This window comes from Staurois parvus, unplaced genomic scaffold (assembly GCF_062004578.1).
Source record: "Staurois parvus isolate SC_StPar_1 unplaced genomic scaffold, SC_StPar_1.0 ptg000147l, whole genome shotgun sequence".
Lineage (NCBI taxonomy): Eukaryota > Metazoa > Chordata > Amphibia > Anura > Ranidae > Staurois > Staurois parvus.
In genome coordinates, this window is record NW_028317943.1 from 24,026,172 (window position 1) to 24,049,032 (window position 22,861).

Below are 22,861 nucleotides of genomic sequence, written 5' to 3' on the forward strand. Positions count from 1 at the left end.
AACAAAATTTCCTACTCCAATCACAGCAATACCACATACATGTATGTTATTTGTTGTTTGTACCAGTAGTAAGGTCCAGAAACAATAGTGCATATTTTGCTGTTTTTTCCTACCCAAAACACACTGATACGAAATTTTAAAAAATACTTTTTTTTAATCCTACCTAAAATATATTGACCCTGACTTTCGACCAAGACATTTGACACCAACCATGACTTTTAATTCTGACCTCTAGATCAAACCCTCATTTTTTTTTTACCCAATTTTATTTTTTGTTACAATCTTCTCCTGTAGCACAGAGAAAAAGATACAAGATGCCTTTTTCTCTATTCAAAAGGAAACAGAACCCAAGCACAAGCAGTATAGTGATAGCTAATCACAGGCTATCACAGTAATCATAACCAAGAGCCGGTCCCCCCAGGACAAAATCGTTAGTAGGAGACTACAAATGACAGCTCAGTCTCCATGCGGAGAGTGCACTATGCAGCATGCACTCAGTACAAACACAGGCACACACATATGGACGAATGGAAGAAGACCCACTTCAGTGAGGCCACATATCTGGGTACACTTGGCAGGAAGGGGTTCATGCTGATTGAGGGAACCCGGAAGAAGCAGTTGAGCTGGGGCTGACTAGCATTAGATAAGAGGGGAGAAAAGGGGAAGATACCAAATAAGCAACAAACAAGTAGTAGTGACCCTGAACTACAACTAGATGTCAGCATTCCTTACAACATCAATAATATAATGCAGCTGAATGCAACTTATATATATATATATATATATATACACTGCTCAAAAAAATTCAAGGAATGCTTTTTAATCAGAGTATAGCATCAAGCCAATTAAACTCCTGGGATATTGATCTGGTCAGTTAAGTAGCAGAGGGGTTTGTTAATCAGTTTCAGCTGCTTTGATATTAATGAAATTAACTACAGGTGCACTAGATGGGCAACAATGAGACGGCCCCCAAAACAGGAATGGTTTTACAGGTGGAGGCCACTAACATTTTTTTCCCTGCTCATCTTTTCTGACTGTTTTTCACTAGTCATGCATTTGGCTAGGGTCAGTGTCACTACTGGTAGCATGAGGCGATACCTGAACCCTACAGAGTTTTCACAGGCTGTCCACCTCCTCCAGGATGGCACATCAATACGTGCCATTGCCAGAAGGTTAGCTGTGTCTCCTAGGACAGTCTCAAGAGCATGGAGGAGATTACAGGAGACAGGCAGTTACTCTAGAAGAGCTGGACAGGGCTGTAGAAGGTCCTTAACCCATCAGCAGGACTGGTATCTGCTCCTTTGTGCAAGGAGGAACAGGATGAGCACTGCCAGAGTGCTACAAAATGACCTCCAGCAGGCACTGGTGTGAATGTCTCTGACTAAACAATCAGAAACAGAAATTATGAGGGTGGTCTGAAGGCCCAATGTCCTCTAGTGGGCCCTGTGCTCACTGCCTGGCACCATAGAGCTCGCTTGGCATTTGTCATTGAACACCAGAATTGGCAGGTCCGCTACTGGCACCCTGTGATTTTTGGCAGGTTCACCCGGAGCACATGTGACAGATGTGAAAGGTTCTGGAGAAGCCATGGAGATTGTTATGCTGCCTGTAACATCGTTCAGCATGACCGTTTTGGTGGTGGGTCAGTGATGATCTGGGGAGGCATATCCTTGGAGGGACGCACAGACCTCTGCAGGCTAGACAGTGGCACCCTGACTGCCATTAGGTATCAGACCCACTGGTGCAGTGGGTCCTGGGTTCCTCCTGGTGCACGACAATGACCGGCCTCATGTGGTGAGAGTATGCAGTCAGTTCCTGGAGGATAAAAGAATTGATACCATTGAATGGCCCCCACGCTCGCCTGACCTTAATCCAGTATAACACCTCTGGGATATCATGTTTCGGTCCATCCTACGACCCCAGGTTGCACCTCAGACTGTCCAGGAGCTCAGTGATGCCCTGGTCCAGATCTGGGAGGAAATACCCCAGGACACCATCCATCTCATTAGGAGCATGCCCCAACATTGTCTAGCATGCATACAAGCACATGGGAGCTATACAAACTACTGAGTACCATTTTGAGTCGCTGCAATGAAAGTTCAGCAGAATGGACTAGCCTGCTGCATCATTTTTTCACTTTGAATTTTGGGGTGTCTTTGAATTTAGTCCTCTGCAGGTTGTTAATTTTCATATCCACCAAACGATGGCGCATCCTTACATTCCTAACACATTACCCAGCCCGTATCAGTATAGATATCCAGTATGATATTTTTCCCCAATGAGATCTGATGTGTTTTCAAAGTGCTCCTTTTAATTTTTTTGAGCAGTATGTATATATATATATATATATATATATACACACACACACACACACACAGGGGCGGACTGACCATTCGAGCACTAGGGCACTGCCCGAGGGCCCGGGGTCAGTAGAGGACACCATGAAATGCCCCTGTTACCTTTTTATAGGCTTTTTTGTGTGTGATTTGAGAGTGGCCAAGGACACAGGGTGTATAAGGGTGTATTCTGTAAAGTCTGTTCAATTTGCTCAACTAAGGAATTGTTCTACAATACATTTTTGTCAGCATAGCTCTACGGGGGAAATACTGGAGCTGAGGAGTGTTCAGATTGCAAATACTGTATAACTCTTGTTGTTTTTATAAGAGGGTGGTGTTGATACTATTATTTGCTATATAAAAATTTGCTCATTGTGTGTATTAAACGCTTTCACTGTTTGTTATAGTTTATCAGAGTCACATATGACCCAGCATTTACAGCTATTTTTTATCCTAAAGATCAGGCACCACTAAATGGCGTACTGCTTCACTGTCCCATCAGGACCCATGCAGTCCTGCCATTTAAGAGCCTTTTCTTCCCCTCAGTTGTCTCACAGTCATCCTCACAGAGCTGACAGCGGGAGGCAGGACAGTTCTGGATGGAGGGTGGGAGCTGCCCAAGGTTAACAAGCAGGTGATTTGTTGCTAGGATGACGGGCAGTTCTAACAATCAATCACTGTCTGTGTAAGACAAGAAAGTGAGGGGGAGGGGCGAAGTTAAAGGGACCAATGACAGTAATTTGGGGCTATGATTATGGTGTGTGGGGGCTGAGGACAGTAATGGTGGTAGGCTGAGGATAATAACATGGGGGGGCACTGAGGACAGTAACATGGGGGGATCTGAGCACAGTAACATGGGGGGGCTGAGGACAGTAACATGAGGGGGGATTAGGACAGTAATGTGGGGGTAATTTTAATACTGGCCAGATCAAAATATAAATGATCAGCAATTCAATGCTCATTTATAGTAATGGGCACTGGTTAGTATCATCCCAAAGAATATAATCAATCAAAATATAGACAGTGAAAAATGGGACTTTCAAGATACCAAATCAGTGACCAATTGATAGCCTCAAAACACCACAGTGCATAAAAACCATACAAATTTATTTATAAGTCATAGAAAACCCAATTTAAAATGGTCAACATCAGAAAGTATATTATATACTAGACATTATCCCTCCTGTCTATCCATATTGTGAGTTTATCCATTTCCTCAGGATATTAACTGGAGCTGTATGGGATGTTCAATATAGAAGTTCAAACCTAGGATAAATATAAAAAGACACATTAATAATACTGTCCAAATTCAGCTGCGGAGAGGGAGGACAACCAAAGGAAGAAAAGAAAGGAAGAAAAAAAAATAGGAAAGAGAGAATGGCGAATGGAGCGAAGGTAGGTGCTTTATTCTCTTTCCTTTTTCTTTCTCACCTTTTGTTCTTTGGTTGTCTGGACAGTATTATTAATGTCTTTTTATATTTATCCAAGGTTTGAACTTTCATATACTGTATATTGTACATCCATACAGCTCCAGGTAATGTGCTGAGGAAGCGGATACACTTGTGAAATGTGTAGACAGGAGCGATTATGTCAAATATAGAATAACATCCTTTCTGATGTTGACAATTTTAAATTGGGTTTTATATGACTAATTAATAAACGTATGTTTTTATGCACCATGATGTTTTGAGGCTATCAATTGGTCACTGATTAGGTATCTTAAAAGTCCAAATTTCTCCTGTCTATAGTTTGATTTTACTGGCCAGATCATCAGGTGAAAACCAAGGGGGGGGGGATAAAACAAATACAGCTACCACATCTAATGATTGGCAAGCTGCAATATTATACATGTTTGATTTAGAACTGTTTTCACTTTGTGGTTTCAGAAATATCACTGTTTTCTCCTCAGATTTTTTTTTTGGAGATGTGGAGAGGAAAGGGTGTACGTGTGTGTACGTGTGTGTACGGAGACACAACCGGAAAGGGCTGGGAGGAGCCTGTGAGGACAGACAGGAGCAGAGTGGAGCAGAGAGATGCAGTCTAGGCTGGGAGACGTCCTTGCTTTTACATGGCTGTGGGGTGACTTTGTATGTTTGTGACTGGATGGCAGGAGTGTCTCCTAGTACGAGGAGACCATATGTATAATACACCGGAGGGAGAGGGCTTACTTGTATCCCAGCATAGCCAGGCTGTGGAAGCAGGACTAGCTGGTCTCTTTCTGTACAGTGGTTGGAGTGTTGGGGATTCTGTCGCCGTATGTCACCAGGACCAATAGAGAAGGTAAGGAACATGGACTTGTATAGGTAATAAATATGCCTGGCATGAAAAAACTGCATTTGCTTGTGGCTGGGACATACAGCCAGTCATAAGTGTTACTAAATCCACAACAGTAAAATCAGTCTGTATATGCAGTAAAGCATGCGTATTATACTCGCTGTGGAACCTAAGGGGTTAATCCTCCGCATTGTGTAAAAAGGCTGTTTGATCCTTTCGTCTCTGTTCCTCCCCTTTTTTCAAGCAACCATCTCTTCTGATAAGACAGACCAAGCCATAGGCATTTTGTACATGATCAGTTTGGTGTGTATTGCTAGAGAGGTTTTTCTTCTTGGGAGAGTCCATGTGATCAGCACAGGGCCAATCAGCACCGTCCAGACAGAGGTCAGGGGTTCTGCATTTTCCTAAAGCAGAAAGAGAACACTTCTACAAGCTTTATTTTATTTATTTCAGGTACTTATATAGCTCAATCAATTTACGCAGCACTTTACATATATGTTGTACATTCCCATCAGTCCCTAACCCTCAAGGGGCGTACAATCTAAGGCCCCTAACTCACATTCATACATTTACATACTAGGACCAATTTAGACAGGAGCCAATTAACATACCAGCATGTCTTTGGAGGGTGGGAGGAAACCGGAGAACCCGGAGGAAACCCACGCAGGCACAAGGAGAACATGCAAACTCCAGGCAGGTGGTGCCGTGATTGGGATTCAAAGCTTTAGCTAATGCATGGCTGAACACTGATAGAAACCACAAGACGTCTCTAACTGCTGATGAGAAAAGGTATTTAGCAGTTTATATTTACTAAAATAGTAGCATTTCCATGTTCTGTGTACTGTGGGAGACCAGATATAGTGAATGCAGGGTCCTGGGTTTAGTAACACTTTAATTCTCTGCATTGTGTAAAAAGGTTGTTTGATCCTGACTTTTCTGATCCTCCCCTTCTTCCTGTGTCCCCCTCTTATCTCCTGAAAAGACATATTGTGTGTAGACATTCTGCACATGCTCAGTTTAGTGTGTATTACTAGAGAGGTTTTTTTTTTCTTGGGTGAGTGCATGCGATCAGCACTATCCAGACAGAGGTTAGGGGTTCTGCATCCTCCTAGAGCAGAAAGAAAACTCCTCCTACAAGCTTTAACCAGTGCTTTGCTGGACACTGATAGAAGTCACAAGACTGCTCTAACTGCTGATGAGAAAAGGTATTTAGCAGTTTAGATCTACTAAAATGATTGCACTTCCATGTTCTGTGGGAGACCAGATATAGTGAATACAGGGGCCTGGGTTTAGTAATGCTTTAATGGTCAGGATGCAAAAACGCAGTTGGAGGGATTCAAATAAATTTCCTCTGTGCAACCTGCTGGCTGAACACAAAAAAATGGCTCCTGTATGGCCAGCCTTAGGGCTTAGATCTTCTTGTTTGAAGCCTGGAACTTGCACAGAAAAGCCTATACTAGTGGCCAGAGTGCTCAGATGAACAGGCGGTTCACACCTGTTGGAAGCAGTCTACAAAGCAGGGCTGTCTTAATGCATGGGAACCCCCGGACACTGCTCAGGGGCCCCAAAATAATCTTGCATTGCATCATGCTTGCCACCTGTTCTGGTTTTGCCCGAACAGTCACACTTTTTACTAAGCTGTCCCGGGATGGCTGGGCAGCATCCCAGAACCTGTACTGTGCCATCCTGATCCCAGTATTTTGCCTTCCTCCCCCCATACGGTGCCCTTTGTGTCGATTAGTCTTTGATTTATGGCATGTTTTCTTATTGTTTAAAATCAGTTTTATTGAAAGTACTAATAAATATATGTTTAATTCCCTCAACTATGTATACTTTATTTCCTGAGAGTAGGTGTGTAAATTGGGGCAGGCTGGTAGGGGCCCCAGTGCATTACTTTGCCCAGGGGCCCATGATGCTTTTAAGACAGCCCTGTTAAAGTTATAATTAGTTCCAGTTTTTTTTGTAAAACATTTTTTTTTCTTTTTTTGTTCCAATCTATATTTTTCAGAAAATGTGTTTTATATGTACCATTTATGTATTAATATCCTCTTGCATTACTATTCTTCAGAAGGGAATAAATTCAGTTTAATGCATTTTCATCATAGCTGAAGACCTCTCTTGTTTAATTGTACTTTGCTGCATTTTTTTAGTTATCAGAAACCAGCGACAACCTAAACAGCAGCCTAGGGGGCCCGATGGATGTCCATGGGGCCCAGCTACAACTTCAAGTTCCTTCAGTAAACCAGGGGGATAGCACAGTTGGTCAAAGCTGTGTACCTGCCTGTCATTTCAAAAGGAAGGATGTACTGGTAAGCAGCTGATGCCTGATAGGGCCGTGCCAGTACAAGAAATAACAGATACGGTGGATTCTGAATGCATATGCGAATCTTTATCAATGGAAGGGGGGGAAAGCTGCTAACTTCTCTAGGGCCCCATTCTGCCTTAGGGTATATATACATGGCCATCTGAAATTCTGGCAACTACTATGCAGGCTTTTGCTGGCAGCAAGAGCTTGCGTAAGGCTCTCTGTGCGCTGTTTGCATGTACCATCTGAGCAATATTTAAAAGCATACAGCATTCTTGCAGCTTGCTGGTTGCTATTGCATTCTCAATTGCTCGGGGTGCTTCACAGCCTCCATGCTGCGCAAATACTGTGTGGCAAAAAATATGCAACATCCACCATTTTATTCTCTAGGGCCTCTGCTTAAAAATATATATATCAGGGCTTGACAAATTTGCTTTGAATCTAGGAGCCAGCTAAAAAAAGATAGGAGCCAGTTTTTTAAATCATCTGCCCAGCGTCCGGAACTGCGAGGAAGGGTGGATGGACATGTGGGCGGGCTTGGATTACACATTAAAATCTGTAAGGTGACCTTATCACTGGACCCCCTGGTCCCGCTGTACCAGTGTCCCGCGATCCCCCGCTATCGGGCATCAGGACGCCACTTTGCCGGTCTGGGGATTTGAAATCCCTGCAGCTTTCTCTCCTCTCCTCCCAGCACTGACAGGATGGGCTAAATGGATTCTGATTGGTCAGTGCTGTCGATGTGATAGTGCTGACAAATTAAAATGTTTCTTGTCTGTACGCTGATAGGTACAGATAGGAGATTAAGATGTGGGGATTTCAAATCCCTGGATCAGTGAATCGGCGTCCTGGTGGTCTGACAGTGGACGGCTGACAAACCCCAGGCACCAGAATGCAATTCCTAGTCGCCATGGTGACCTGGCACCTGGGATTTGTTAAGCCTTGATTTTATTTATATATATATATATATATATATATATATATATATTATTCTATTAGTTTGGGAGTTCTATGTAGTTTTAGTAAAAGTAAATGTGTGTGTTTTATACATGTAGGAGATGAATGTCAGAATCTGGACTGGAGGTGGTTATGCTGGTGTGGGCATGGGCCCATAGAAAACAATACACCTACTTTCTGAAAGTGCTTTTTTTTTTTTTTTTTTTTTTTTTTTTTTTAGCCCCTGCATAAACCCTTAATATGTTTTAATGTATAATAGCCATGTACAATACTTTAGTGTATGACCAGCTCAAACTTTGTTTTATTAGTCTTTGAGTGTAGGAGGATTTTGTTAATCCTGTTTACTGCTTTTCAGGGCTCCAGTAGAGATTTATCCACACTTTCTGTGCTGCTGACATTTAACCAGACAGGAAGTAAGGAAAACCTTCCAACAGCCTTATAAACCGAATTTAAAATTGTTTTCTTTAGAAGAGTGGAAGATTAGAATCTCTACTAGATATTTATTTTTGTATGCATCCTTGTTGCAAATATTCCCTCACTTTCTGCTGGTGAAACCATTGTTGGCAACACAGGATGCGAGGGTAAATCTCCCAAATGGAGCCCCACATAACAGGTAAAAACTCAAATATAAACCCAGATATAAACGGACATGTTCTTATCCTTCCCCACTCCATCCAAAAAAGTTCTGCTTTGACATATACTTTAGCTGCGTATTCAAGAGGCATCCTTTGCACTTATAGGGATAAGATATTGATTTTACTGCAGGATTTTTTTTTATTTCCCCTGTACATAATTGGGTATTGGAGTGAATACATATTTGCTTTCCTTGCTATGCTAAATGAAAAAAATCTTCTTTAGTAAAACAGCCTATATGTTTCTTTCATTTCAAGAAAGTTAGTCATTTGCTTGCCCTAGGAATTTCAAATCGGCATTGCATGCTATTGTTGCTGTTGTGACTATTGTCATTCAAAACACTCTGACCCTTCTCTTTTTTATTGATTCTTCCATTTTCTACAGAAATGTCATCTTTAAGAAACAGGCCTTCAGTGTTTTACAGAACAAAACCAACTTGATTGCCAGAGCAGCACCCTCACTGCCACTCTGTACGGTCCATCACAGGAAGTGCAGCAAGAATCTCCTCCAAGCAAGTACCCATAAGCCAGTCAGAACGCTTCTTACATGAGGAGGGGTGTTGTGTTGCTGCAGACTCAGGAGGAGATCATGGGGTGCAATTAAGACAGCATGAGAATCACCCGAAAAAGATTGTGCTATAGCATAGTCTTCCTGTACTGTGTCTTCTCTTTCTATGCTGCCTACAATGTATTCTTCAAATCGCTGCACATGTCCCGGGTTCATAGAGTGGTGAGCAAGAAGGAGAACAGCAGAGGTATGTGCAATCTTTCGCATGAGCAGCTCTGCACTTACTACAGTATAATAAAGCGTCAGTATCATTTACAGACTGGGCTCAACGGCATAGATTAGCTTGTATTTTACAACCTCGACAGTACCAAGATGTTCTTGATTGTTAGACTAAAGCTGACCATACAATCTACCATCTGTTTGTACAGATTCCTTTAGCTCTTATAACCGCTAGGTAGTGCAAGGGCCTGTTTGGATGCAGATTGAATGGGTTATTTAGGTTTTTCCTAATATCGTTTTGGTAAATGTAGTAGTGTGTATAGCCACCCTAAAATCTGTAGTTACATAACTAAATGAAAAACTGCTGGAGATGCTGAGTGGGAAAGAGAGTGTGGACTCCCAAATCTCTCAATTTGGTAGGGAAGACCCCCTGCACAGTTTGCTCTGCAGTGGCTTCCTCAAGGGTCAGGTTAGTTAAAAATCTCTGCCTTTATCTGGTATATCCACTGTTTTAGGGGCACAACCATATTTGTTTTGGTGTCGAGAAAGGAATTCTGTGCAGCTATTTCTGCTTTGTTTGATCAGCTCTCAGTGGTTCTCACTTGGTTGGAATGCCTTGGATATAAACCTTGGGTTTTTCAGCTGTTGCAGTATGCACTAACTTGAAATGACCACTTCTGGATTCCTCTTCTCTAAAGGTCACGGGATTTAGGTCCTGGCGGTCGCCAAAAAAATCTTAAATCTTTTCCAGTGCACCCTCACTTTCAGGAAGTTATGTATGCTGATTGGGCTCACCCAGAGAAAGTGTTTTCAGCTCCCAAGCAAGTCACTCAGCAGTACCCCATCGAAGAGGAATTCTACAAACAAAAATGGTTCTCTAGCTGTTGACCTGGCCATTTCCTACTTGAATAAGATTCTGACCATTCTGGTGGATGAGGTCCAGGTCTTTAAAGATGCTGCTTGAGGCTGAAATGGGAGTTTCGCAAGTCCTTCAAGTCTGGTTGAACCATATGCTCTGTTGCAAAGAATGAGATCCATGGTCCTGCCATCTTGACAGCTCCTGTATGATTTTCCAAGAACCTCACGTTTCTCGGTGGATACCTTGGAAGATTTCATACAGCAGCTATCATGTGAGTCATTATGTCCACATGAGAAGGATCCTATGGGTCAAGTGCTGGTTGGTGGAACTCCTCTGCAGGAGGCAAATTCAGAGGCTGCCCTTTAGGAAGCTGACGCAAACATCTAGCAGGTGGTAGAGGTCTTAGAAAGGGTTGGTTGCTGAACCTTCAGAAGTCACGACAGAGAGCTCTATGGAGCAATCTGCATCCGATCCTATCCACTAAAAACCGACGGATGGAGAATCAAATGACAGTTGGATGTAAACATACAGGTGGTCTGTTTACATCTTACTGCCCCATACAGACCAGCGGGCTGTGTCCGTGTCCGCTCTGCATAGGTGGAGCGGGCATGGACCTGTCATCTGCCTGCTCAGCGGGGATCATCAGACAGATCCCCTACTGAGCAGGCAGATCTGCTTGGTGGAGTCTGCATGCGTGAAAGAGCCCTAAAAAGTTGCTCTGCCTAAAGACTCATAAAAGCAGTGTCCAGAAAATATTTAAGGTTCCAGTGGCAAGCCATTATGACGGTGAGGAGACACACTTTAGATACTGTATATATTTATTGTCATTTTTTAGTTGTTAGTCTGCATCTCCACTGGGGAGATTCACCCCTCTGTTTGCCCTGGTGACCATTGCCACCGTGCAGAAATGAGGAGCAATCTAGAACTTTACAGTTGTCCCCAGAGCAAGAGGTGAGAGAAAATCTTTAAAGAATAAGTTCACATTAAAAATAAATACACATTTATTTTGCTGATACAAAATGTGCATTTTTAATTTTTTTTTTTTTCTTATTTGAGCCTGGAAAGCATTGCACCAGTGATAAGCAGATAGTCTTACAGGAAGACTCGATAAACTACCACAACGCCAACAGCTGCAAAGGTTGGCGGAACTTGTAGTTCATTCAATCACATAACTCTGTGAGTGAATGACGCACCCCTAAAAATTGGTGGAACATGTAATATGTTCCCAAAGGTGAACTTGTCCTTTGAATGCTGACACATTACAGTGTTACAGTGACAACTGTCTTGGAAGATCATTATCCTCACTATGGAAGATTTCCTCTCACTTGCTTTTGTGCCTCTGGGACAGGAGAGAGGAAAATTACCCAGTAGTACACAGACAGCAAAAAGTAAGCTGGCGTTGGTTTAAATCCTTCTGTTTTCCATCCACAACCAAAAAAAAAGTTTTAGCTATGCATACACTTTAACATTGCATTAGTGTTTTTTTTTTTTTTTTTTGTTCGATATGTTGAGGAAGGCTTGCAAAGATAACAGTCCTGTTTTGAAAAAACATTTTCGTAATTGTCTTCACCAACAGCAACCTGAGAGATGATTTGCTGCTCCCTCTACAGGAAACACAACAGAGTTTGTGAAAAGGCCCCTCCCACCCCCTTATCCCTTAGTTTAGATGGCATGTCTTAACATCCTCAGGACTGGATGCCTATTTGGGCAGTGGTCCATCTCAGTCCCCATCCCCACAGAGAAAAGAGGACGTCTTTGGACGGTTCAGGGAAGAAGTGTAGATTGTAGATGAGACAGGGGAAGATTCTTGCCTTTCCTGGCAATTACTTTCTTTAGACAAATTGGAAGATTTAATGTAGGCTACATACTCCACAGAACAGTTTACTGATCCAACTAAAGTGCTTGCTTCAGAACAAGATGTATAGGAGACTGCAAGATCAGCATATCTGTTATTTTCCCTTCCCTCATTCCCTCCCTTTTAAAACTGGGATATGCATTTCACCTCCTCGATCTTATCCGTCGAGTCCTACATAAACTGAGTCTGTCAGGATTCAGACTGATTCTGATTGGTTCCCCCCCCCCCCCGTGGCCCAGAGAGTATGGTTTTCAAACCTGAGTATGTTGTCACAACCTCCTTGGCCTCTACTAACGAGACCAATTTCTCCAGGGACCTGCTGGGCACCTCAAATTTTTTTTCCAGTTGAGGGCCTGGATCTTAAAAGGGAGTTCCTGAAACACAAAGGAAGTTCTGACACTCACTTGAGCTATAAGGTTGTTACCAGGAAAATTTATGCAAAGCTTGGGAAAGATTTTTTCGGCATTGTGCAGTAGGAGTGAGATTTCTTCTCCCTCTGTTCTGGGCTTATCTTGGACTTTCCTTAAGATGTAGTAGAGCAGGGAATTGCCTTATGTATCCTTCTTTACTTTAAGCTGAAAAAATACCCAGATAACAGGTCATTCCTTCAGCAAAATATTGTTCCAGCATGAAATTTGTCCAAAGTCCCTAAAGGATTGATATTTGGCCTTCTGAAGGTGCTTCCATCTAACTTCAAAGTAATTGTTGATGCTTAAAGTGGAACTGCACTGTATCTGAGCACCTCAAACCAAACAATGCTATTTAATTAATTTTTAATATCAAAGCAAACTCCCCCATCCATCCATGTCTCCATGCTTTATTTTGTGGAGAAATAATTTTGGAAAACACCCTCTGGCATTTCAGGTCATAGTTATTTTGAGTAAGGGCAGATGATTAATGTATCATTTACTTCCTGGAATCCCTCTGCCTTTAGCTCAGACATAGGCTGAGCTGAGAACTCCCCCAAGCCCCCCCCCCCCCCGAAGATTACTGGGATGTATGACATCATTTGCCTAGGCATGGAAACCAGGAAGGAACGGAAGAAGTGTAAAAACCTGTTTAAAACAAGTAAATATGATATACATTGTGGTCTATTTACTAATGCTAGCAGCATAAGGATTAAAATAGTCAATGTTGATTGAGAGAGTGAAGTTACACTTTAAGCCCTGGTTTTCTGTCAGAATTCCTCATTGCATCAGAATCGCACCCCGTTCATGCAAACTGCTGCGGGTGTGTATGTTAAGTTAACAACACCCCAAAAGTGGTCCGCAAAACCCGGTGCGATGTGCAGAATCGGATCGCATAGGTGTGAATACCCATGTGATCCGATTCTAGTGCGGACCCAAAAAAGAGTAATGCACCTTTTTTGATGCGGGTTCGGTGCGATTAGAGCCATACAAAATGTATGACTCCAATCGCACCGCACACAAATCGCATGTGATTTGCATAGGAATGCGGTTCGGTTCCTGTGCTAATCACATGCGATATACCACGTCGCATAAATATGTGAACCTAGGCTAAGAAGACCTTTCTCCTGACTATCGCTACCACTAGGAGAGTTGGGGACTTGCATTCTTAATTTATCAAAGAGCCGCATTTTACCATTTTTCCAGATGGAGGTTTATTGAGACCAGACCCAATGTACTTACCAAAAGTAGCTACAGTATTTCCTAGATCTCAGGAGATTATTCCTTCTTCTGTACTGATTCCAAGGATCCATGAGACGAGAGCTTTCCACTCTTTAGATGTTCGAAGATGTGTACTCTGCAACCTAGAGGCTACCAGAGATTTTGGAAAAGCTAGTCATCTTTTTAGCGGACCAAAAGAGGGGTAGCAGGCTTCCAAGGCAACAATTGCTAGATGGATTAGGCAAGCTATTTTCATAGTTTATTGAACAGAAGGTTCACAAGTACCTCCCTTTTATTAAAAGCACATTCAGCCAGATCTTTGGCCACATTTTGGTCAGAGAAAACAGGAGCTTTAGTGGAATCTGCAAAGTAGTCATTTTAGTCTAACCGAGATACCTTCATTAAGCGCTATAGGATGAAGGCACTCTCACAACTACCTGTCGTATTGGTTCTGTAGGCAACGGTCCTAAGATATTCTTGTGATTTACTTGTTTCTGTCATTGAAGTCAGTTGGGTAAATTCCCAGGCAGATCTACTGCAAACTTTTTTTTTTTTTTTTTCCAGGAGTCTTCCAGGAGAGTAATCCTACTTTCCACCCTATTTGTCAGGTGATTGTTGTGTAATGTTTTCCTTTTGCATTACTGGAGATAGTCTTCTGTATCTCAACTAGGGACTAGGGGGTGGGAAGGGTCCTTTCACTGTTCCCTTGTGTTTCCTCTAGAGGGAGGATCCAATCCTTTCTCAGGTTGCTGTTCTGGAAAACTCATAGAAAACCATTACCAATAAGTCTAATTGGGAATTTTCTGTCTATTCTAGGCTCCCTCTACTTGAATAATGATCAGTGGAATCCTTGGGAAGAAAGTGAAAAGAGCAACAACAAAGCTCCCAATGTGCAGAAAGCAAAAGATAAATGGAAAAGCTTATTAAACCATGGATCCCAACAAAAACCTGCTAAGCTCCAAGTACAGATATGGAGCAAGGCTGCTATCGGTGGGTGAGATCTATCAAAATATGCTCCAAAGTGGAAAATAAGTTTCAAGAAGCTGTATCTGGACGTTTGTGCTTGCATAGACTTAAAGCGGGACTACATTGCATCTAAGCACCACAAATCAAAAACGCTATTTAATTCATTTTTAATATTCAAAGAAAACTCATCCATCCATGTCTACAAGCTTTATTTTGCTGATAAATCACTTTGAAAAACACCCTCTAGCATTTCTGGCTGTGGCCATCTTGAGGAAAGGCAGATGATTCATGTAGCATTTACTTCCTGGAATCCATCTGCCCTTAGCTCAGACATACAGGCAGGAAGGTGTGCTTAGCTGAGAGAACCCCTCCTCCTCACATGAAGACTTGTGGGATGTATGACATTATTTGCCTAGGCATGGAAAACAAGGTTTACAGAAGTGTTAAAAAAAAAAACAATTATATAAGTAAATATGTAATGCTTTCCTATCTATTTACTAATGCTAGCAGATCTTTCCCCCACAGCCGTTGTCTCAATTTGAAAAGAGCGAGGCTGTGCGGGGTTCCGCTTACACACAGCCATGTCATTTGTTCAGAGTTCTGTGAATGAATAGACTACCAGTACTTGACAGCCTTTGAGGATGATGGCTTGTAGTTCACAATGAACTACGAGGGCGCTAGTGAGCATCCTCATAGCTCATTGAACTGGTGTAACTGCCGCCCATATCAGAGGTACAGAGAAACAGCTACATTGACAGTCTGCAGGAGCCTGAGATTTGCTTTTACCTGCAAAAAAAACAGCATTTTTGTGAATTTATCCTTTTTAAGTTAGAAGTTTCCAGGGATATATCTTCCACAAGGCTATAGACCTTCTGTATGACAATGCTGCTTGGCTCAACACAGTCAATATTATGGTGCCTGTTATTCTGCTATTTATCTTGTGGATTTCCAGTATGGGCTTTAGTATGGGTACAGCAATATAATAGTATGGCAGAGAATACAATGTGATAAAATAATTAGTTACCATGTATTCTGTTCTTTGTAGGACATTACTTGTGGCAGCATGTTTTCGAAGGACCACTTGAACCCACTGATATTAATGCTCAGTGGAGGGAAGGCAAACTAAGGACAGGAACAACGGAATTCAGGTACACAATGTCAAACTATTAATTTATATCTGAATTTTTGTGACACCTGTTAAAAAAAAAAAAGTGTGTGTATTTATATATTTACATCACACACACACGATTGTCAAAAGTATAGGGACAACACCCCTCCAAATCATTGGATTCAGGTGTTCCAATCACCTCCATGGTCTCAGGTGTATAAAATCAAGCACCTAGGCATGCAGACAGCTTCTACAAACATTTGTGAAAGAATGGGTCGCTCTCAGGAGCTCAGTGAATGAACTGTTAAGATCCAAATCAAACACATGCAATATTAAAGTGGGAGACTTGGAAAATAGACTCAGGTGCAAGAACCTCATAAGTATAGAAATCCCTGACTGCGAAAGGTGAAAAATTCCCAAACCTGAGACTTGGTTATGCAACGTGTTTGACAGTGTGATAAAGATTTTAACATAGATGAATAAAAGCTGACCATTGTAAGCACCCCTATCCGTGTTAACTGGTTTGTTTCAACCCTCTAACTTCCGTTTTTGCTGGACAGCTTGGTCTGTTAAAGGAAGTTGAAAAATAACAGAATTACTGGCCAGATCAACTGGTGAAACATAAAGACAAAAATGTCTAAAACAAACAAGCAATACTGATGCAGCCACAACATCTAAGAATTGGTAAGCTGCAATATAATAATTCTTTTTAGTTATTTTTTTTGTTTAATACCGCTTGAAACACTTCTTAAAACAATGGAAACTGAAGCTGATGGTAGTTGTAGGAAAAGCAGAAAGGGAATATAAAATAATCCTATCCCTACTGTCCAATCTATATATCTGAAATGCTCATGTAGCCAGTTTAGCAGATAAAGTAAATAAAAAAGTCTCCTTGTCTAATGAACGTAGGAGCCCTTATTTATGTTTTGTGTTCATGACATTACAATCTCCTATGGATAAATTAAGAATGTGGTATATTAATTTTGCAATATTTTTGTAACTGGATTTTATTTTTGTTTTTTTGGGAAGCTTTATCACTGGGTCTGCAGTTGCTCCGGGATATTTCTCAGTGGAAATGGTGAATGTTGTTCTTGTTCTGAATGGCAGAGAGGAAGTGAAGATTTCTTTCGCTGTTCAGTGGCTGCAGTACGTACAGACATTGGTTGAAAACCACAAGCTCCACCATGTAGCTGTTGTTATGCTAGGAAATGAACAGTGCAATAATGACTGGATCCTTCCATATTTGAAGAAGAATGGAGGGTTTGTGGAAATATTATTTATTGTCTATGACAGCACTTGGATTAATGAAGAGAGTATTTTTCAGTGGCCACTAGGAATTGCTACGTAAGTATGTCAATGCTATTTGATAAATTAGTTTGAATGTGTAAGGATAGGACAGAAGCTGTAGGTTCACTAAAAAAAAAAAAAAGTTATGTTAATGCACATGCCAGCTGCTTAATGTTGCACCATATCAAGAAAAAGGTAGGTTTTTTTGATGAGGTTATCCCAATCTCACAACTCATAGCTTATACTCCAAAGCCAAATGTATATCCATTTTACATACTGGAAAGTGAATTGAAGGCTCATAGCAGTTTCCCATCACCTTTATGGTGAAAAGGAAACACACGTACCGTATTGCCTGATGTTCCTAATATAGAAGCAAGCTATAAATATGAAGTGCTTGACTGTTGCTAAACCAAAAACATCCTAACAAGGTATGCAAATAACTTACTTTTCAGTATACTCTGCTTACAATTGTTTTATGATGTATGTTTTGCCTTCTGTTTCTGAATTGCTCAAGTCCTAACTTTATACCATATCAACATTTTACAGGTATCGAAATTTTCCAGTTGTTGATCCAACCTGGTCATTGGTGCATGATTCACGGCCATACTTGTGCAACTTCCTGGGAACTGTATACAGCAACTCATCCAGGGAGGTTCTTATGGAGGTTATAAAGAAAGAAGGACTTGAGCAGCTTTGTTGGATCTCGCCCAGAAATCAGTAAGCTGTCAAATTTATGCTTTACTACTTTACAATCATTACCACACAACTGTTGTCATGTTACTTTGTGGAGGTTATACATACAGTAATTAAAGTGCATATAACTTTTTGGTTTGTTAAATGTATAGCGCTGAGAAGTTTCAGTGTTCTGTAACCTGGCCTAGAGATGACATACAGGGTAAGTGTTTTCCTCCTAGAACAGAAATTACAGTATGATACTGGAAGGCAAAGAAAGGAGTAACCAGCCTGAAAAAAAGACAATCTGGTACAGCCATCACATCTAAGAACTGGTAGGCTACAATATAAGCCAATCTGTGCTTAGATAATGGACATCCAAGTATTTACCCTTGCTGGAAAGCAATTCACATATGTGTGGTGGCAGGGTGGTTGGACCTTAAAGTGGTTCTAAAAGTAAAAGGTTTTCTACATTCATGCATTAAGATGAAAAACCTTCTCTGTGCAGCTCTTCCACCAACCTCCCCTTATACTTACCTGAGCCCAATCTCAATCCAGCACTTCACAAGAGCAGCGTCTCTCTCTCTCTTCACTGGACAGAGAGGCAGCAGCGAGCACAGAGGCAGTGTCCATTGTCTCCATTGCTATATGTGCTATCACTGAAGCCCTTACTGTCTAGGATTAGGAAGAACATAGACATAAAAGGAATAAAGATAGGAGATAGAGAACATAAGGTAGTGGCTTATGCGGACGATTTGATGTTTTATGTCGGAAATCCTAGAACATCACTACCAAATTTAATGAAAGCCCTGAGGGAGTACGGAGACCTGTCGAACCTGAAAATTAACCCAACAAAGACCGAAATCTTAAACATAAATCTCAAAAATAGCGAAAAAGAAAAACTACAAGAGGAATTTCCTTTCCTCTGGAGAGACAAAGAATTAAAATATATAGGAATAAAACTATCAGCCTCAAATAAGAACCTATATAAAGCTAATTATATCACGTTATTAAATGAAATGAAGGAGGAGTTAAGAAGAGTGGGACATGGAAACCCATCATGGATAGGTCGTATAAACTTGATAAAGATGGTAATTGTCCCCAAAGTATTATATAAATTTCAAATGATCCCAATCAAACTCCCAGAGGCATATTTTAAAGAACTGAGGAAAATGATAATAAAATGTATATGGAGGAATAAAAAGCCTAGAATAGGTTATGAAACGTTGACTAGAAGTAAAGAAAGAGGAGGATTGGGGCTACCGGATTTTAGGAGATATTACAAAGCGGGGATTATTGCAAGAATCTTCGACTGGATTCATAATCCTGAGAAAAGTTGGGTGAAAATTGAGAAAGCACTGAGTGGAATAAGTTTGGGTAATAGTATATGGGTACCGGCACAATATAGAGAATTAGAGGAGAGCACAAGTATGTACACTTTAAATGTCTTAAAAGAATGGGATTTATTACACAGACAAAAGGGGTGGGTTTTTAATTCACAATTAATACCACTTAGGAACACAAAATATTTTATCCCAGGTAAAAATACTATAGCAGGGAAATGGATTATAAAACAGGAGGCGCAATTGAGAGATATAATGGTAGGAGAGGAAATTGGGTCATATAAGAATATGGAGGAAAGAAAGGGTGAAGTCTTTAATAAGATGGATAGATTAAGATATTACCAACTGAAGAATTTTTTTGATAGCCTCCCAAAGCCTATAAGAACTAGAAAAAACTGGAATCCATTTGAGAGAATTTTGGAGTCACGGGGAAATGGTAGACACGGAATGGCAAAAATACACAAGATACTAATGGAACTTGACATAGACACAAAATTAATGCACATAGTGAAATGGGAAAGAGATTTGGGAAGAAAAATAGAGGAGGAGGAGAAGAAGATGTTCACATTAATTCACGAAAATATTAGTATGAGGGAAGTGGAAATAAATTATAAATGTTTGAATAGATGGCACATCACCCCCTTACCTGGAGCACAAGATGAATAGAGAAATTTCACAGATGTGTTGGAGAGGTTGTGGAGAGGTGGGCACGTGGTATCATATTTGGTGGGAGTGTGCAGAAGTACAGGTGTTTTGACGAAGGATAGTTCACTTGATAAGGAAGATTACTAAAATCAATATAGGATTAGATCCAGAATTATGCCTCCTCCATATCTCAGAACTCCCAGTGAAAGCTTATAAGAGTTCAGGGATATGGTACTACTTAACCGCAGCAAAAAGCCTAATACCTAGGTACTGGAAGAAAAGAGAAGTGCCAACTGAGGAAGACTGGAAGGGCAGAGTAATTCAGATATCTGGGACAGAAAGATTGTATTATATGCACGAGGACAAGCTCGAGGTCTATAAAAAAAAAATGGAAAGGATGGGGAAAATATAAAGAAATGGTGAAATAGATGAAGTGATTATGCTCCTGGTAGTCGGTTTAGAATTGGATTCAGGAACAACAGAATTATATGGTGTAAATGAGAGAAGAGAGAACATGGAGTGTGGGAGGGTAAGGGAAGGAGGGGATGGGGAGAGGGAGGGGGGGGGGGCATGGGAGGGGGGGATGGTAAGAAAAGAAGGTCATATATATAGGAATAAATTAAATATGTTTTTGATAAATGTTTTAATAGAGATGTTGAAATGACTTGTATATGAAGTTAAATATTTATTAAAAAAAAAAAAAAGAGAGAGAGGCAGCAGCGAGAGTCGCAGCCTGTAGGAAGGAACTGGGGGAGGGATTGATCAAGTGCCCCCATAGCAAGCTGCTTGCTGTGGAGGCACTTGGCAGAGGGGGGAGCCAGGTGTGACAGCAGGGGACCGGAGAAGAGGAGGATCAGGGCTGTTCTGTGCAAAATCATTGCACAGATCAGGTAAGTATGTCATGTTTATTATTACAAATGTATCCTTTAGAATCGCTTTAAGCCCTGCTGCCGCATATATGCATTGCTGTCTTGTTCTGGGACACTTCATCAGCACTTCTAGAACCAGGACCAAGCTGTTACTGAGAGCTTATAATCAACTACTGATGATCAGAAGCCTGTAGGAGAGGCTCCCAATGATGTTAGCACTATGCAGCCAATCAGATGTGGAGAGATTGGTAGCCACACCTCCTGGCTTAGTGTCATGACCCCTTTAAAGCACTGGTTGCTGCTAGTATAGGGTAAAATATACCTTTACTGGCAACTAACTAATGGCAAAACATTTTTTCAGTGTTGGAGTTGAGAGGGAATAAAACACTTGTTGGGCTTGTTATTGCTGCCTATGCCCCGTTAGGTAGATTGACCCACAGCTGCATTCACTATCAGTGAACAGGAAGTGCTCTGTGCAGAGAGCTGACTGAGTAGTCACAAACGAACATGGGCATTCATGTTAACTATCTTTTCATGTGTGAATGAAAACAGGGGCGATCAGCACTGAACACCGTGGTGTTCATTCAACACAGAAAAATGAATATTAAATAATTACATGCATATTTACAGATTCTCCACTATCTTGAAGGATCTTTCCTGCTGTCCAAAGCCACCCTGCCCGTCACTGGAGCTTCTCTACTGGGGTGGGGGGCTGAGGGCTATCCCATTTCAAATGCCAGCATCAGTGGTTTGTCAGGTACTCATCATAGTTATTTTAAATTAGCAGAGCCAGGATTACACTTCTGATACAAGTTCATTGCAGTGGGCAATGCAGATGACGCAGGGGATACTAACCTGGCTAGCTGCAATGGTTCTGTTCTTCTATAACCCTCATGTCAGTGGAAGCGAAAAAGGTTAAATGTTTTATTAAGTTGTCAGGTTGGCACAATAAACTGTCTTTTATGGCAAGTCCTTTTTTGGCAATTGTTATGAAAACTTGTAATCTATATCTTTTACCGAAAAATGTTTTTTGTAGACCTACCGCATTCTATAGGTACAGTTGGACTGACAAGGAAATCCACCTTATCCCTACTAAAAGTTTCAGCTGTTGATCAACCTCAGACTCTAGTTTCCCTGACATCACCTTATTTATTTAACACAATGACGGCAGAAATGAAAACTACTGTAGAGAAAGTCCCAAGGCCTCCAGCTGCAGTAAGAATCTAGCAGTTTCCTGTGGCTGGATTTACAGGTGCTGGCAGATGTTCAGCCCATTTAAACAATGCCAGGCTGACAAAAGGCACACTTGCTGGGTGTTTGCATGTAGTCATATTTGGAACAAATACCTGCAGTTAGGGACAGATTGCCCCTGTACGCAGTGTTTTTACATTCAGAAGCAATCAAGTGTCCCTAACCACAGGTAATTGCTCCATGTGCGATTACATCTGAACACCAATGGACAGCATAACTCAGATCAAACTGTTTTGAGTATGATGGTTTAATGCGAAAGATGTCTTCAAAGCAAACTTGCTCTTTTAATACATTGTTATTTTCCCTGCAGTTGGCAGTGGATGAAATATGTTGTAGCTGCATTTTACATGAGTATACGGCTTGAACATTTGTATTTGTTTTGTAACAGGTGGCAGCCACAGGAGACAAATGAAAGTTTTAAAAGTTACAATGATGCACTGCTACAAAGTGACCTTACACTAAGCCCAGTAGGAATAAACACAGAGTGCTATAGAATTTATGAGGCTTGCTCTTATGGCTCTGTTCCTGTAGTAGAAGATGTGATGACACCCGGGAATTGTGGAAACTCTTCGGTGTACAACAGTGCTCCTTTGCGGTTACTGAAGTTATCTGGAGCACCTTTTATTTTCGTAAAGTCTTGGAAAGAGCTTCCCAGTATTATATATAAAGAAAAGAATATGAGTTTACAAGAGAAAATCCAGAGGAGGAAACAAATTCTAGAATGGTACAGACAATTTAAATTAAAACTGCAGCGGAAGTTTATTGAAACTCTTGAGAAGACTTTTCTGCATAGTGATACGTGAAGGATTATTTGTCTAAAAGGATAACTTGACTTTGTATTATGTTTATGTTGGTCATTGTACTTGTGCTGCCACTCTCTAGTGGTTTATTTCAGAATCCTTAAAGAAAAAAAAATTGCCATCATGTATTCAGTGTGTTATTTCAATGCTAGTTTACAGTGCTATTGGTTCTGTGCGTTTAAACTTCAAACACATTTCTCAAAGTGTTACTAAACCCACAACTGTAAAATCAGTCTGTATATGCAGTAAAGCATGCTTGTTATACTCACTGTGGAACCTAAGGGGTTAATCCTCTGCATTGTGTAGAAAGGCTGGTTTGATACTTTCTTCTCTGCCCCTCCTCTTGT

The 22,861-nt window shown here is 41.1% G+C and overlaps 1 protein-coding gene across 2 annotated transcripts; it reads left to right on the plus strand.

Annotated features, from left to right (window-relative positions):
- Nucleotides 1-4,312: 4,312 nt before the first annotated feature.
- RXYLT1 (ribitol xylosyltransferase 1) lies at nucleotides 4,313-22,635 on the plus strand. 2 transcript variants are annotated; one of them, XM_089674134.1, is made up of 8 exons: nucleotides 4,313-4,616; nucleotides 6,761-6,919; nucleotides 8,890-9,259; nucleotides 14,390-14,563; nucleotides 15,585-15,687; nucleotides 16,677-16,991; nucleotides 17,481-17,651; nucleotides 22,103-22,635. In XM_089674134.1, the coding sequence occupies exons 3-8, from the start codon at nucleotides 9,115-9,117 to the stop codon at nucleotides 22,515-22,517; spliced, it is 1,323 nt and encodes a 440-aa protein (XP_089530260.1). In that variant the 5' UTR covers nucleotides 4,313-4,616; nucleotides 6,761-6,919; nucleotides 8,890-9,114; the 3' UTR covers nucleotides 22,518-22,635. The 2 variants fall into 2 exon arrangements, with proteins under 2 accessions (XP_089530260.1, XP_089530259.1); XM_089674133.1 differs by lacking the exon at nucleotides 6,761-6,919.
- The last annotated feature ends 226 nt before the right edge of the window (nucleotides 22,636-22,861 follow it).

Excerpts from the sequence above, each read along its gene's own strand:
- RXYLT1 (XM_089674134.1), top strand. The coding sequence starts at position 9,115 with ATGAGAATCACCCGAAAAAGATTGTGCTATAGCATAGTCTTCCTGTAC. Across the intron at positions 16,992-17,480 it reads TGGCCACTAGGAATTGCTAC|GTATCGAAATTTTCCAGTTG; the intron begins GTAAGTATGTCA and ends AACATTTTACAG. Across the intron at positions 17,652-22,102 it reads TGGATCTCGCCCAGAAATCA|GTGGCAGCCACAGGAGACAA; the intron begins GTAAGCTGTCAA and ends GTTTTGTAACAG.